This window comes from Lissotriton helveticus, chromosome 2_1 (assembly GCF_964261635.1).
Source record: "Lissotriton helveticus chromosome 2_1, aLisHel1.1, whole genome shotgun sequence".
In the NCBI taxonomy this organism is placed as follows: domain Eukaryota; kingdom Metazoa; phylum Chordata; class Amphibia; order Caudata; family Salamandridae; genus Lissotriton; species Lissotriton helveticus.
The window spans coordinates 134757095-134773087 of record NC_136059.1 but is presented as its reverse complement, the minus strand read 5'-3'; the positions used below and the strand labels follow the sequence as shown (position 1 = coordinate 134773087).

At 41.3% G+C, this 15993-nt stretch overlaps 1 protein-coding gene across 9 annotated transcripts in view; it reads right to left on the bottom strand.

Moving 5' to 3' along the window:
• Nucleotides 1-233: 233 nt before the first annotated feature.
• The window catches only part of LOC144817794 (uncharacterized), a 77883-nt gene continuing 62123 nt past the window's right edge, over nt 234-15993 (bottom strand). For all 9 annotated transcript variants that reach the window (XM_078674616.1, XM_078674622.1, XM_078674619.1 and 6 more), the window contains 3 exons: nt 10284-10377; nt 7969-8454; nt 234-3579 (listed from right to left, as the gene is read on the bottom strand). In XM_078674616.1, coding sequence (XP_078530742.1) covers nt 3086-3579; nt 7969-8454; nt 10284-10329 — 1026 coding nt within the window. In that variant the 5' untranslated portion in view covers nt 10330-10377 and the 3' untranslated portion in view covers nt 234-3085. The remainder of the gene's footprint in view (nt 3580-7968; nt 8455-10283; nt 10378-15993) is intronic.

Sequence of the window (15993 nt, the reverse complement as noted above, 5' to 3'; positions counted from 1 at the left end):
TCCTGGAGTAAAACGGACTGCACTTAAAGGAAGTACTCTAGCAGATGGGAGCAAAATGTCTTTTAAAATTGCATGTTCTGAATACTCAAGCCTGTTTGCCACATCTAAAGCAGATCATGTCTTTTATATCTGCTGTTAGCTTTCCACAGGCCAACTATCTGGCATACAGTCACACATTTACAAATGTAAAGAAACTCAAAGTTGGCAAAAGAAAAGACAATCACTCCTAAGAAAGCTTGACAAGGATCATTTAATTCACAGACATTGCTCGGGGGGATCACTAACACCGAAACCCTTTCCTACTATTACATCTGTGAAACTTCCATCTAACAGTATACCTGCTTATAGGCTGACCACAGTATAATAACAATCTATCCTTACATGGCTATTGTCACATGATTTTCACAATACATACTGATATGAGCCTACTGATATTGTTTCATGATAAACAGATGAAACCTATGATATCTGTCATGACGTTCAACTTTACTCTTTGGAGATTGCTTTACACCTGAACCATGAAATGCTTATTCAAGTGCTCGTAAACTTGCAAACATCATGCATACAAATATAAAATTACAAATACAGATGCAAAACAAGAAACAATACCTCTAAATAGGGTCTATCACGGATCATCACCTCAACATTTGCCAGAATGCGTGGCCAGTGCAATAACCCCTACCCGCTATGGTAATCTGTGAGATTACATGGAACAAAAAATCAGTCTATAGCCTGTAACGCCATTTGATAATCAACTACTAAAGGTTTCCTGACTTTAAAATATGCTTTTCACAATTCATAAGCTGGACCAACTGCCTTTCTCCTTAAGTCATCGGAAATAACACTTCCAGTGCCCCAAACAGACACACAATTTGTCATCCTAACCATCTAAGGCTTACCGTATTGAAAGTAAGCTTTCCCACAATACAGCCATTGGACACATAGTCATAAAATTGGAAAGGTATGCAAAATAATGTTGTCTAAATACCCGCTAATAACGATTCTGACACAGAAAGCCTTCTACATCAACAGTTTGTTACACTGAGTAACCAACACAAAAACTATTGCCTACTATGGCCCTTATGTCAGATTCCATACTATATCCCTAACTGTAGGCTTTAAAAGAGCCTAATAACATACCAAACGTAAATGTGTATCGACCTAAACACATGCTTTTCACAATAAATGTGTCAGGCCTAGTGCCTTTATCATAACATTTATTCATAGACAGTTGTTGTGAGTGTACACCTTGGTATAGAACGTAGTGTTTTAGTGGAAGCACACCTATTTGGCCCATTCAAATCTGCAAGTTAAGAGAACCATGATGTGGGTGGAGCCTTTGCCCCACTCTCAGTAAGACTTCCAAAGCTCTTTTATGATGATCATATAAGTTCAGGTAACCTTTGCACTTTCACGCTGGAAAAAGAAGTCCATGTCCACAAAACTAAGTATGGAGTGCAAAGGTAAGAACCACACTACTCTCATCTGTGCTGCTGCCCGAGAAAAACAAACACTGCAAACTATCTTGTTATCCAAGACATTTTTGTGTGTGTCTATGAACGTTTAAGCTCAGGCAACTGCCTTCATAAACAAAATAATCACAGCTGTTTGTTGGGCAAGCAGTTGTTTGTAGAAGCACATATCTTTTGCATTATCAAAATATGGGCAAGGTGTTTTTTGTAGAAGCACATATCTTTTGCATTATCAAAATATGTACTCCATACTATAAACATAAGGACAGAGTCACAGCCTCTCACCTGCTAGTGCTCCTTAAAGTCAGTTTTTTAGATTGATCACATAATGCCTGGCAACAGCTGCAATAATAGCCAGATCCCATGAGCTGGCAAATGAATACAGATGAATGGTATGTGAGTGATGGGATGAACGTTGGTGAGGTCATCAGTGTCCAGTGTTAGATTCTTTAGGAGTGGGAGTATCTGGCCTGTATTGAGAGCTCCTGAAAAGATACCTTGAGTAAGGGAGGCATTGGCAATGGAGAGTATGGGTAAGAGGGAGTTTGCCAAGTGAGCTTTGATGAAGACATTATAGGCTTCATTTCAAGGTCCCTGCACTGCCTGAATGCCACTTTAATGATGCTCCATTGGCACAATCAGCAGTGCCATAGCTACAAGTTCATGTAAATCCACCCTTCTTGTATTTTCATGGCATTGTAGATATGGTGTTAGGCAACTCAGCGCAAGTCGCTGAGTTGCCTCGCATTGAGATGAGGAGGCCTGCCAAGGGTGTTACTGTGGGTGTTCCCACGTAACACCGATGGCAATTGACACATTCCTAGATTTACAATGTTCTGTAAACTTGGGAATTCGTCAGAAGCCTACACATAGGGAGGAGTAGGGGAGGCGTAACAAGGAGAAATAATTTTTTTATCTCGCCCTTTTTTTCCACTGCATTAAGCAGATCACAGAGGAGGAAATTGCCTCCATGGATTGCTTTTGTATAGGATGATGTCCTTTCCTGCACAATAACAATTCCCACAACGCAGACACCCTTGCACCATGGTGCATGGCAGTCACATTAGCACCAGTGCAGGGAAAGAGGACAGGAATGAGCGGTATCTCATCAACAAGGCACATTCCTGCCCTTTTCTTTTGCTGTAAGGCACTGTAGCAGGAAGGCTTGCAGTGCTGCCTTTCAGCAAAATATTGTAAATGCATCTCTATCTTAATAAGAAGTGCCTTTGAGGGAATATGATGGTGCGATAGGAATTTTAAGATGTATTGTTGTTGGATTTTAGGGCAAGGTGCAGTAGTTACAGATGGAGTAGGGTTTGTGCTGTCGATGTGCTGTTGGATGTTCTGTATTCATTGACTGAAAACGAGGTTAATGGGATTGCACTTTTCTGTGTAACAGGGAAAGGTGGGTCTGGCAGGTGGTTGATGTTGTGCTTCATTTTATGTCTTCTTTAGGCAAGAGGACCTGGTCAGCTAGCAGCACATACACAATTAAGGAGAGAAACTTAGGAGATATGAGAGCTCCAACCAAAGGTATTGTAGAGCAAAATATATTTAAAAAAAGCAGATTACAGGGATTGACATAAACTGCAGTGCTATAGGAATGCACTCATTTAGGACGCTGCAGCTTTCTTCAACATACGGTTAGCCTCTTCCAGCTTCTGTATGATGGTTGGTAATTTAACAGAGATTAGGAGCGAGTACTCTTTACTACTTTCAACTAGGGGGCGCAAAGTCACTACAATTTCACCCAAGACTCCCAGCAGACCATCAAGCACTCCACTGAGCTCAAGGTTCATGTTGGCTGTCATGGACAGGCCAGCACCAGTCCTCAATAAACTGGTGCATTTCCTCAACGAGATGAGGAATTTATTCAAATTTTGATGCCGTGCCGTTTCAGAGTTTAGATCCTGCTGGAGGAATTCGATTTTTTCTGTATTAGTTGCAATGGTCTGTACCGTGGAACTGACTGCAGTCTCGTAGGTTTGAATATCAGATGTAAACTTCTCCACAGCTTGCGTGTGTATCTTTCTCTTCGATTGAGCTGCTCTTATTTGCTTGGCTGCCTTTTTTAGATCTTGTGCACCTTTACCCATTGAGATACCACCTAACAGAAAGGGAAAAAAGACTACATGTTTATTGGTACACTATAACAATGAAGTGTGTTAATACATACAAATGAAGAGATTATTCAGACCATGCACTTACCAGAGGACAAAACATCTCATTGCAAATGTTTACAATTTGGAAGGATTCAAGTTTTGCTACTAGCAATACATGATAACTATTAATATTGGCTCTGGATGGATCTTTGGGTAATTATTAGTTGCTCTTGTTATGCAAAATTACTGAAATTCTGCAGCTCCATTGGCTGAAATAATTTGCAATAGTTGGTTTCTAAACTGGGCAGGAAGAAGGAGCAGTCTCTCTATGGTTAAGGACAAAGTTTAATCAACAATATGTTTAAACATAGAGGGACTGCCCCCTCTTCCAGACCTGTTTGGATGTAACAGTGAATTTTGCTTTAAGAAAATAGTGCCAAATGCCCACTCTGCCACGTCTGAATTCCACAGAATCTCACAGAATTTAATGGAATTTTGCAGAATCGAACTCTACCAATTCTGCCCGCTGCTTGTTATTATATGGAAAAAACTATCAATTGTTTGAACACCTATCAAACACTAGTGTTGTCCCTGGCTGGTTTTAGCCAGCCTGCCATCACCAGGCATGTTTTTGGACCTCTAGAATGAGAGCTAGAGCTCCCCAGATCCAGAGACAATGGCTGCTTTGGGCAGAGGTGGTGACACCTCCCCCCTAAAAGATATGCCTCCGCTGAAGAGGGAACTTCAGAGGACATGCCACCTTTGAACCCTGCCCCCAGCCTTCTGCTGTTAGAAGTAGATGGTGACTCCCCCAGTCTTGCTCTAGTGTTGGTGGGGAAATTAGGTAAAGCAGGAGGTGGGCCTACTCTCACTCTGTACAACCCTTCAAATCGAGCAGGCAAGATAGACCCTACTTTTCACTATCTGACATCTTAAGATTGGGGATAGTCGTTTATTAGGAGTCGGGGTATGCAGACTGTATATGTGGAGGAGCATAAAGAGGGTGTAGGCACCCTACAGTTAGGCAGCCCATTAGGCAGCCCATTAGTCCCCTTTTGTAGCCCATTAGCTACTACCTGGCCTCTCCTAAAAACGCCCCCAAATTCAGTATTCAGGTCGCTCCCCGAGAACCAGACTTAAAATTCGACTGACCTATAAAAGACAATGGAAAAAGACTGCTGGCAGACAAGGAACTGAGCCCTACTGCAAAATAAACCAGCGCAGATCCCTGCCAACTGCAAGCAGACTTGAGAACTGGAAATTGCTCTTCTTACTGAAGCCTGCAAGGCCTCCAATAAATACCAGAGGCCCCTGCGGACTTTGTAAATTGCCAAGATCCACCATTTAGGGTAGAGGATCTGGGCCCCAGCATCTGCCAGTCCTAAACCAACCTGGTTGAGCACTGGAACACTCCGTGTTGATGCAACTCACCACTGGGAAAGAAACATTGCAGCTTCCAAGGCCTGTTGGTTTACCAGTCCGTTGGAATTGACCCCTATATAACTCCATCACCTTGAGGGATCCTCTCAGCAGGATGACCAATGTTGGAAACAGCCCCGTTCCTGAGAGCTTTATCCTATTGCCAATGACACTGATGGCGTTCAGTAGCAACATTGGCATGACGCCTACTCCATGTTGAGCTGCTCTGTATCACTCCTGTGGCCTATCGGTATTGGTGAACTTTGAAACTCCTCGGTGGAGCTCTCCTTCCAGTGACCACGAGGGCATCTGAGTGGCAGTCCTCTACCATCCAAACAAAACCAACCATCCAGCAAACACGACTGCTGAGTTTGCTGTGTTTGGCATCCATAGACCTACAGTCACTTGCTGCTGGCGACAGCTACTATAACTGTGTTGATTTTCCAGTGAACTCCATTCTAGCTTTACTCTTCCTTTGCTTTCTCCGACAACTGAAATGGTAACTATCTGATGATATCAACCACCAAGTGCCTATATACTGAAAGTACTGCATATTTTGAACTGCACTGCATTTCCCTTCATAACTAAAAGTCTACAAGTATTTATTCAAGGTACTGGAATTGTGTAAAACATATGTCTCGATTCTCAAAAACATATATAAAGAATCTTGTTATTTATCCTTCTCTAAGCATCTCATTTATTGCCTCAGTGACTACAAGAAATGGTTAACATTGTCCTCTGATGAGAATAGCTGCTCACCCACATTACCAAAAAAAGAGAGTTAGTATTAGCTGCTTGTTTAATCCATCTTCCTCTGGGAATATCTCACACACTATAAATTGTTAACTTTATTTTAGTTGGTGGATCAGGGGTGGGGTGCACAAATCTAATTTGATGGACGACTTTGTCAAGGAGTGAACACATGAGTACATTCAAAAATTGCCTTGAGATAGACAAATTTGTGATTGGCTTATTTTTTCAAAATTTCTAAAATAAACTACTAGGGCCTTGGTTAAGTCCCTGAAACAAACATTTAGAAATGTAAAAAGCTGTACTTTATTTAGGACAAAGTAAATTAGTTATTGTTTGAAAATCTCTGAAAAGGTCAGAACTATTGTGAAATAATGCCTGAAACCAGTAGCCATGACCATGGCAGGTATAAAGTTTTCAAGCAATGGTGTCCTAGAACTGGAGCACTGAAATCGTATACACCCACCCTAGATACATTATACCTAACACAGGTATAATGTAGCGCAGGGGTTTACAAAGGGACACAGCTACCTAGACTACTAAGGGCATTGCATGTTAATTATGAAAGAGCAATTTGAGTAATTGTAACAATGAGAAGTTACATCAGCATCTGGTAGACCTGGATCTACTTTCTCCTCCAAAGTTGGGAAGATATAAAACCACTGGATCAAAACTAGCATGACCAGAACTACCACAGGTAGGAGAAGACCAAAAGAGGGAGAACAGAAAGTCTTTACACAGGTAAAAAGGGTAATTGTAAGAACAAACAGTCTTCATCAGGCACTAAAAACCTGTTCAGGAGGGTGGGCCCTGAGACAATTCAAAGCCAAGGGCTGTACCAGGGGAAGATTTGAGATCCTAAGACGGCTTGGTGTCAGGACTGTTGGTCCTTTGGGCACTAATCCGGACACACTGGCTGTAAAAACAAGAAAAATGCCTCAAGTTCTTCTGCAGTAAATGCAGTGTCCAGCCTCCAGATGGGATATCAGGAGGGCCTGACCATGTCAGAGAGCTCACTGAGGTAACTCTCATAGGGAATGTGGACTTAGCTGCCTTAGCTATCTGGCCCAATAACATGCAAAAATAGAAACAGTATCCTGTTGTTAATGGGGTTAAGGTAGGAGGATTGAGAGACACTGGTGCTCGTGTGACCATTCTGACTCAGAATCTAGTGTCCCCTGATCAGTGCATGTCTGGAAGGTCCTACCAGTCACAAACATTGACAACGTGACGACAAACCATCCCATTGCAATGGCGTCCTTTGACTAGGCGGCGGTGCTGGTAAGTAAGAGAAAATCTCTCTCACACTCCCAGCTGAATGCTTGCTTGGTAATGATTCGGAGACAGGAGTCTTTCTGTAGTTATGCCTAGAGAGTTGGTATTTGTCCTCTATGTGTGTTTGTGAGTTATCTTTCCAGCGGGATCTCTTTAAATATATGTATGTATGTGTGTGAGCATAGTGAGTTTTTGTGAATATGCCTTCCAGAGTGATGTACCTGTCTATGTGAACGTATGTGTGTTAGAAACCAGGGCCAGATTTGCATAGATTTTGTATCAGTTTGTGTTGCTTTTCAAACATAAACCTGGATCAAAATACAGGATGGCATTTATAAAGTAACAGAAATGATGAGTTGTGTTGCCATAAGACCAAAGGTAATGCATCAAATGAGTGAAAAATGGATGGTGCATGGGCATTCCTGTGATTCCACCCATGGATTCTGAAGCAAATTGATATCCATCAAGATTTGAATACATGGATTTACACCACCCAGAGGCTGGCATAATGAGAACCTTTTTTATGATACCTCCTTTCTTCCTCTGTACATGTGTGCTGCATTCTGCAGCACCCATGAACAGAGGAAGTAGCATTAAAACAGTTTTTGTGCAGGAAAGAACGCCTTTCTGCACAAAACTATCCTGCCCACTGCTCACTTATCCTCATCCTATGGTGCAAGGGTACCTGCGTTGGTTCATGGCTGCAGAAAGTGTGCCAGCACATGGAGAGAGCATTACTGTGCCAATCCTTTGTAGCTATGCCACACATTTCAGCTCTCGCCAGTTGAGGCAAAACAGCGCAGCAACTTTTTTTGCGGCCCTGTGTTACGTAAAATCTTTGACATTTTGGCACTAGGTGTTTATCTCGGTTTTGTTTGGGACTAAGTGATATGAATGTGGGTGTGTTATTTCTTTTATGACATTTAATACAAGTCAAGAGCAATATATACCTGCTATTGCTCCAATAATAGGAATAAACATCATGCCAAGGCCGACCTTCCTTGTTGTCTGTGCATCCTGCCATGCTTTCTTTCCTTTGTCTATATCATCATTTGCATTCTTGAGATCTTTCTGTGCTGCTTCTCGTTGTCTGGAAAGGGACTCCTTTTCTTGAATTTCACCTTTTTGCTTATCTTGTAGCACCTTCTGTTCATTATTCAGACGGTTTATCTGGTCTGAGAGTTCTTCCACATTTGCGCTCAATGATTTTTCTTGCGCTACGGAGGACTTCTCTGCCTCTGACAAACTTTTGTGCGATGACTCTAGGAGTTGACGAACATTTTGAATGACTTGCGGAAGGTTGGAACTGGTCAGCACGGTTTGAGCAATAGACATCAAGGAATTTAAGCCATCCACAAAGGGTGTCAGAACAGCCTGTTCAAAACTCTTTTCTGTAACAGGAATGAGACTCAGAATGTGACCCGGAAAGACTGTACCTTAAAGAGGAGAAGAAAAGAACAAAGGTTAGAAATGTATTCAGGAGGAGGCAGTGGTGTTTTTCAATATTTTTACATAGGGAGGATGTCAGAACACAAATATACAATATAGCTTGACAATATTTTACAACTAACAAGGCTAAGACTTCTTGGGCTTCAAAACAGTGCTGAAAATGCAGGGGATCCATATGGATCTTGGATCTGGCAGCTATTCAATCACTCATGGGTTTTAAGGCGCAGCTACTCGTCCGTCTCAAGGCGCTGGGGCGGCTCTGTTGGGTGCTCAGTCATCTGAAGAGCCAGGTCTTGAGTTCTTTTCTGAACTGGAGCAGTGTAGGGCTTTGCCGGAGGGGGAGGTCATTTCATTTCTTCTCTGCGAGGTAGGAGATAGACTTTCCACCCGTTCTGCTCTTATAGTTGTGTGAAATGGTGGCCAGAGAGAGGTCATCTTGGCAGCGTGGAAGGAGAGGCGGTTGTTTAAGTATGCTGGTTCGATGTTGTGGGGGGCCTTGTATGTGTGTGAGGAGCTAGAAGGTTATTTTTCTTTCAATTGGAAGCCAAGGGAGAGCAGGAAGGTGTTGGGTGATGTGGTTCTGATGGGGGCTGTCTGGGATCAGTCTGGCTGCGGCCTTCTGGCATGTCTGGAGCTTGCAAAGGGAGTTTTTGTTGATTTAGGCATAGTGGGCGTTGCCGTAGTCCAGTCTGCTAGTAAGGAGGGTGTGCCTGACCGTTTTTATGGATTTGGAGGGGTTCCATCTAAAAGTTTAATGGAGTATGAGGAGGATGGTGAAGCAAGCCGAGGATACGGCGTTGATCTGGCAGTTCATAGTGTGTAATGAGTTCAGTATGATGCTGATGTTTTACGCATGGTCTGTTGGGGTGGGGGTTCCAAAGGTAGGGGGCTACCAGGTATAATCCCATGCTGAGGGGGTGGAGCCAAGGATGAGGACTTCTGTTTTCTCTAAGTGGAGTTTCAGGCAGCTCTTCTTCATCTAGGTGTCTACGGCTTTCATCCCTTTAAAGGAAGTTGTGCCTGGTGATGTCGGGTTCCTTCCTAAACAACTAGACCGCTAACCTGAACGCCAACCCGGCGCCCATCTTTGAATGCCGGATTTGCATTAGCGCAGTCCAGGAAAGGTTTATGTGCGCTCTCTTTCTCTTCCAGTGTTCCTGATGCGTGATCACAGCCAATGGGGGGGTTAGGGTCCTGACAAAGGTGTAAGATTTTGGTGCATTCCCAGGTTTACAAGTTCTTGTAAATCCTGCCATGCATCAAAATACAAGGGAGTTGCATGGGAACATCCACACAACACTCATGAAGGGCCTGCCCAGGGCAAAGTAACACAAGGCAGCCATTTGCGCTGTGTTTCGTTCCTCCAGATTTCTGAAGCCACTCGGAGCCACGCAAAATGGCTTTGTGTGGTTTCAAAAATCTGACTTAGAGGTTTGCATCACACATCTACCACATTGCATGATGCAAACATGACACAACCCTCTAAAAAATAAGCCATCGTTTTTGGTAAATTTAAGCAGTGTGTTTACCACTGACCATTTTTCAACTCCCTATATGCAACCAAATTTGTTATATTTATTAAATAATGTTACCATAAATAAATGCGGAATGCAATTTAAAGTGACTACACACGAGTACAGATATGTAGCAAGATTGATTAAGTGGAGCTTAGCAAGGGTCCATGTTGCATAGGGTTGGAATGTCTATCTCACTTGTCCATATAACATGATTAACTACCTGGTATTTCATCCCTCTGGTGAGCATTCATAGTGTTCTTATGCACATGTGTGTGACATTGTCATATGAGGTCACTAACCTGCGATCACTGTTAAAAGAAAGGAACGAAGTTGTGTGGAATCCATGACTTTGATGTGTTTCACTCAGCTGGAGGAATCCGAGCTCCTGAAAAACTAAGAAAATTATTTTTGTCAATTAAGTCAAAGATTCATGTAGTGGCACCTTAGGGTGAAGATATATATATCCTATTTTTAAGTTTAAAAAAATGCTAATTTCTAACTATAACGTCTCCTTGATACCTGTGGTGTTTCAGTGAATATATATATATATATATATATATATATATATATATATATATATATATATATATATATATATATATATATATTTCGCTCAAGTTTCCATTACCATTTCAATAGAAACTACGCACGCCGGGGATAATTCTCCAAAAACTTTATTCTTTTGTTCGCAACAGACGGGTTTCGGCGCTCCGCCTTCCTCAATGTTACAAACATTGTGCGGGGACGCCATGTTTTATCAGTTGCATCCACGTAGCTTTTCCAGTAGAAACAAACAAGGGACTTCATTTGTATACCATATTGGTTGAATATTCGTATTGAGGTTGCATTGAAAACATTCAATCCATATACCCACATTAGCTGTATTGTGTTGAATGCATCATGCTGCAAATTATCGTCTTTCACTTTACAGTAATGTTCATTACATAAATTGTAACCATCATAAGACTTAAAATACTGCCGTAGATCGTCTGTATTTGTTTGTAAATCTCTACCAAGATATGTCGTTGCTAACGTAAGTGTATCTGATAACCAGTTTTGTATTTATTATTTCAGCACCAATATTATTTTGGTATCGGTTTACTTTTACAGTGTATCATCACTGGAGGTAGCAGCGCCATTTTGGTAGTTTATGCGGCCGTGTATCGGCCCAACGGATTGCTGTAACAATGCACTCCTCTCTTATTTCATTAAGCCGTGGATCGGCCAATATCCCTTGTCAAAATTTGTTTCCACATAATACATTTATCATATTATTCAGATTATTCGGGGATTGCACAAAATCAGATATCGTATTGGATATTATTAGTCAATTCAATCCGAAGATTCAATAACTTTTTGACCAAAGAGTTCCAAAAAATTCATAAATTGCTGGTAATTTATAAGATACAGTTCATATTTACAATACAAAATCAAGTTAATTTCAATTGATTCCATGATGTCATCGCACAATGTCAATCGTTAATTCGTCCTTCAGAGCATATTACGGAACAGCTTCATTGTTATAGTACTTATTTTTAAGATCTTACTCAAAAACCAATATGTGATGCTAATTCCTCTCCTGCATTGCATCCATTAGGATGTTTCGTCATCAGATCTATTATATATCGTGACTCTAACCTCCTTAATTTGTGTAACCTATCACCCCCCCTGGTACTGTCTACGATATGGTCCAATCCAAAATACTGCAGCTGATTTATATTGCTGAAGTGTTTGTCTTGGAAATGTCGTGCCACAGGGTACGCCTGATCGTTCTTGTCAATAGGTCTTAAATGCTCCAAGATTCTCAATTTCAGTGGTTTGATGGTACTCCCGATGTAGGATAATCCGCATGGGCATTTGAGACAATATACCGCATATGGGGTTCTGCAAGTGAGGTATTTATTGATGGTTTTCGTTACACCTGTTCTTGGTATCTCATAACTTTTGACTCTTTTACTGTGTGCACAGGCTTTGCATTTATAACATGGATGAAAACCTTTCAAATCTGCTAGGGCATTAGATTTCTTCTCTGTTTTTTTTAAATGACTTTGCACCAACATATCCTTAAGGGATTTTGATTTTTTGAAAGTCACTAACGGGAAGGCTGGGATATCATCCTTAATAATGCTATCGGTTTTTAATATGTGCCAGTTCTTTCTCAGCATGCGTTTTAAGTAGTTGGCCTCTGCTGAGTAGGGGGGTTACCAGCCGGAACTTCCCTGTCTCATTTTTGCTAACACCAGTAGTTCTATCATTTACTTGTAACAGGTTTTGCCTTGGTATGGCTTTTACTTTCTTTAATGCTCTTTCCAGAGAATCCATGGCGTAACCTCTTAACTTAAATCTACTGATGCATTCTAATGCTGCAATTTCAAAGTCCGAGTCTCTAGTGCTGTTGCGTTTAAGCCTAAGCAGTTCCCCATAGGGGTTGCTCTGTATCAGAGGGATCAGATGGTTACTTGTTGCGTATAATACAGAATTTCCCGCAGTACTTTTCCGAAAAAGAGATGTTTCAATCTTACCCTCCGAAATAAACACATTTAGATCTAAGTACTCAACACTTGTGTTGCTTATTGACCCATTAAATCTTAGATTCATGTTATTATTGTTGAGGACATTAATGTAGGCCTTGGCGGTTTGTTCTGAACCCTGCCAAATTATAAATAGGTGGTCTATGTAACGACACCATTTTATCACAAAGCCTTTCTCACCACCCGCTTCCAGCGACCTGGGCACCTGCTCCTCCCACCATCCCACGAATAAATTTGCGTAGATGGGGGCAAAGCAGGTGCCCATCGCTGTACCGGAAGTTTGTCTGTAGTAGTTCTCTTTGAACATGAAGATATTATTCCTCAAACAAAATTCCACAAATGTTATCAGCATTGAATTGTGTTCTAAAAACCTCAATTGTCTTTTGCTTAGATAGTGACTGATAACTTCAATGCCCTTTTCATGATTAATACATGTATATAGGCTGGATATGTCCAATACTATCAGCCGATAGCTTGGGTCCCATTGTATATTATCAATTTTTGACAAAAAAACCTTAGTATCCTTTACATAAGAGTCCAATTTCTTGTACCAGAGGGGTAAGAAAATGGTCGATAAAAGTTGAGAGACGTTCAGTTAAGCTGTTCTGGGATGAAATATTAGGTCTCCCAGGAGGATCAGTGCTGTTTTGATGTATTTTTGGAATGTGGTAAAAAGTCGGTGTTATTGGATTCTCACTCCTCAGAAATAGATATTCCTCCTTCTCCAGCATATTCTTACAATACCAGTTATGGATTAGTTCATCATATTGCTTTATGCTTGCTACATATTTCTCCCTTGTTGATAGTTCATAATATCTTATGTCTGACAATTGTTTATAGGCCTCCTTACAGTAGTTCTCCCGTGTCTGAATAACGCATTACCGCCTTTGTCAGAAGGCTTGATTACCACATTTTTATCCTGCATTAGATCAATTACTGCTTTTCTTTAATCTGAATTGATATTATTATATCCAGTTCCAATCTGCTTCGCTTTCTTTACCCTGTATTTGACTAGGTCGTTTATCATAGCCTCCGAGAACACGTCAATTGTGTCTGGTGTTAACTGGGGATTTAAATGGGATTTCGGCCTGTAGCCGCTATCTTTCCTTTCTTGGTCAATGCCTATAGTTGCAGCTCTTTTTGCCGCTTCATCCGTGGATATAGGGAGTAGACTTGGATACTCCTCCAGAGCTAGTCCTTGTAGTGCTTCTATCGCTGGTAGATCTCGTGCTCTTAATGCATCGGTGGCTGAAGCTCCTATTGGTGTCCCAACCGTGATTTTCAAGTTTGATTTTGTTTTGAAATACTTGTGTAATTTAAGTTTTCGGACAAAGTTAAACAGGTCTATACGTGTTTGCGTATATTCTAGGAGGCTGGTTGGACAAAAGGTGAGTCCTAAGCTTAGAACTTTTTTCTCGGTAACAGTTAAAACACTAGACGTCAGGTTTATAACTGTAATGTCTTCTGTTTTTCTCAATTGTTGTCTGGTTTCTTCCGATTCACCCAATTCGATCTCTTGGGTCAGCCGCGTCCTCTTCCTCTTGTAGCCCCCACCACCTCTTCTGGTTTTTCTTCGCTTCGTTCTGGGGGTTTGTTCTTGCCATCTCGTAACCATGCCGGTTTGATAACTTGAAACTCGTCCTGAAAAGGTGTCCTTGTGGTAGTCCGTGCTTGGCCTCTTTCTCTTATTGTTTCATCCGCGGATTCATTCTCCGTAGCACTTGATTCAGAGGTCTCAGCTACTCGTGTAGGTTCTTGTGCACTTTTATTACTGAGTTCTTTTCTGGGCGCGTCAAATTTTCGCGCGAAGGTCAAGATCCTTCCTTGTGAATAATCTCTCTCGTCGCGGTAAAATTTCTCTTGTTTCCGCGTTTTTGTCTTTTGTTCATATTTGCCAAGTCTGACTTTCATCTGTGTCTTGATATTATCAATGGTCTCTTTGTTTTCCTCCAACTTTGCAAATTCCTCTTCCAAGATTTTGATCTCTGCCAACGCTTTATCACGATCACTCCAGGCATATTTGATTAGGAGTCCTATGGTACCGTTTTCTACAGGAGGAGAGAGCGTGAATATATATATATATATATATATATATATATATATATATATATATATATATATATATATATATATATATATATTACCCACTGGGCATAATTTGGCTGTAGAAAAAGGTTTAGTTAATGTGCAGCAATAGGCAAAGTTGTGGATTTTGTTAATTATCCAAATAAAGATGGTATTGAATTCTTAAAGATTACATTTGATCAGATTGAAGAAGTGAAACAAATTGGTTGTTGTTCTGTTCCTTTTTTACTTTGATATGGACAGAGAAAACAGTTTCCATTTTCTCTGGCATAAGCAGTGACTATTCATAAATCTCAAGGTTTAAGTGTTGATAGTGCTTTGGTGAACATTGGAAATTCTGTGTTTAAAGAAGGTATGGCATATGTTGCTTTGTCGCAAGTCAGAACATTATCCGGTTTGTTTTGATTGATTTTGATGATACTAAGATTACTGCAGATGCCAACTATGTCAAAAAGTACAATAGGTTAAGAAGAACATATGCTCCTAATTTAGGTCAATATCCTGTATTTGAAAAGTGTGTGGTTGCTCGAAAAAGAAGTTATAAGAATATCTGTACTGAAGGTGTAGAGAAGGGAAAAAACAAGATAATGCTGTGATTGCAAGCAAAAAGAAAGAGGACACTCTTAAAGAGATAGTTCTGGTGTCAACTGCTATGCTAATGTAGCGGTCAATGTTGTTTTTTTCTTGAAGGTTTGCAACAGCATATTATGGAGAATCATGAAAAAATATGTTGTTCCTCGTTACATATGGTCCGGGATGCCCGCCACCCCTTCCACCATCAATCCCAATGGTAGGAGACAGACACAGTTTGAGGTTTTGGAAGGCAGGGGGGCCTCACGACCCCCCAGCCGTATTTATTAAAATATGAAACAAAATGTAAAACTTTAAATAAAACGTTTCATTTATTATGTACAAAATTCAACTTCCATTACACTTGATGAAGACAGGTATCGAGGCTAACCTTAACAAATCTCTAATACAAAGATTTTCCTAGCCGAGTCTAACATCATGGCATCGTGCATTGTATACGAATTTTGTACATCCTATCGTTAAGGGCCAGGTCTTAACCGGTGTCAGATCCCTATCACCAAATCTGCCCTCTCGTAGTGGCGCATGCGCAGAGGGCTCTACCCTCGTAGCCAACTGTAACTTCCCTTGTCACGGGGTCCCCTTTTCCACTCGGCACCATCTTAAGGTCGTCCGAGTTCCCGTGCGGGGTAACCATAAGAAGGACAAAGTAGACTCCCCTCCTTTTCCCCGCACTCTCTTCCGCCGCAGCGGATATCCGGCCCCCGGGAAATTCGTGGGAGGGCATATAGCCGTCTCCCCCTGGGCGATCCCATCCATACTGGGTGCCGCCCCCCATGGGAGGGGCCAATGGCCGCCTCCCCCT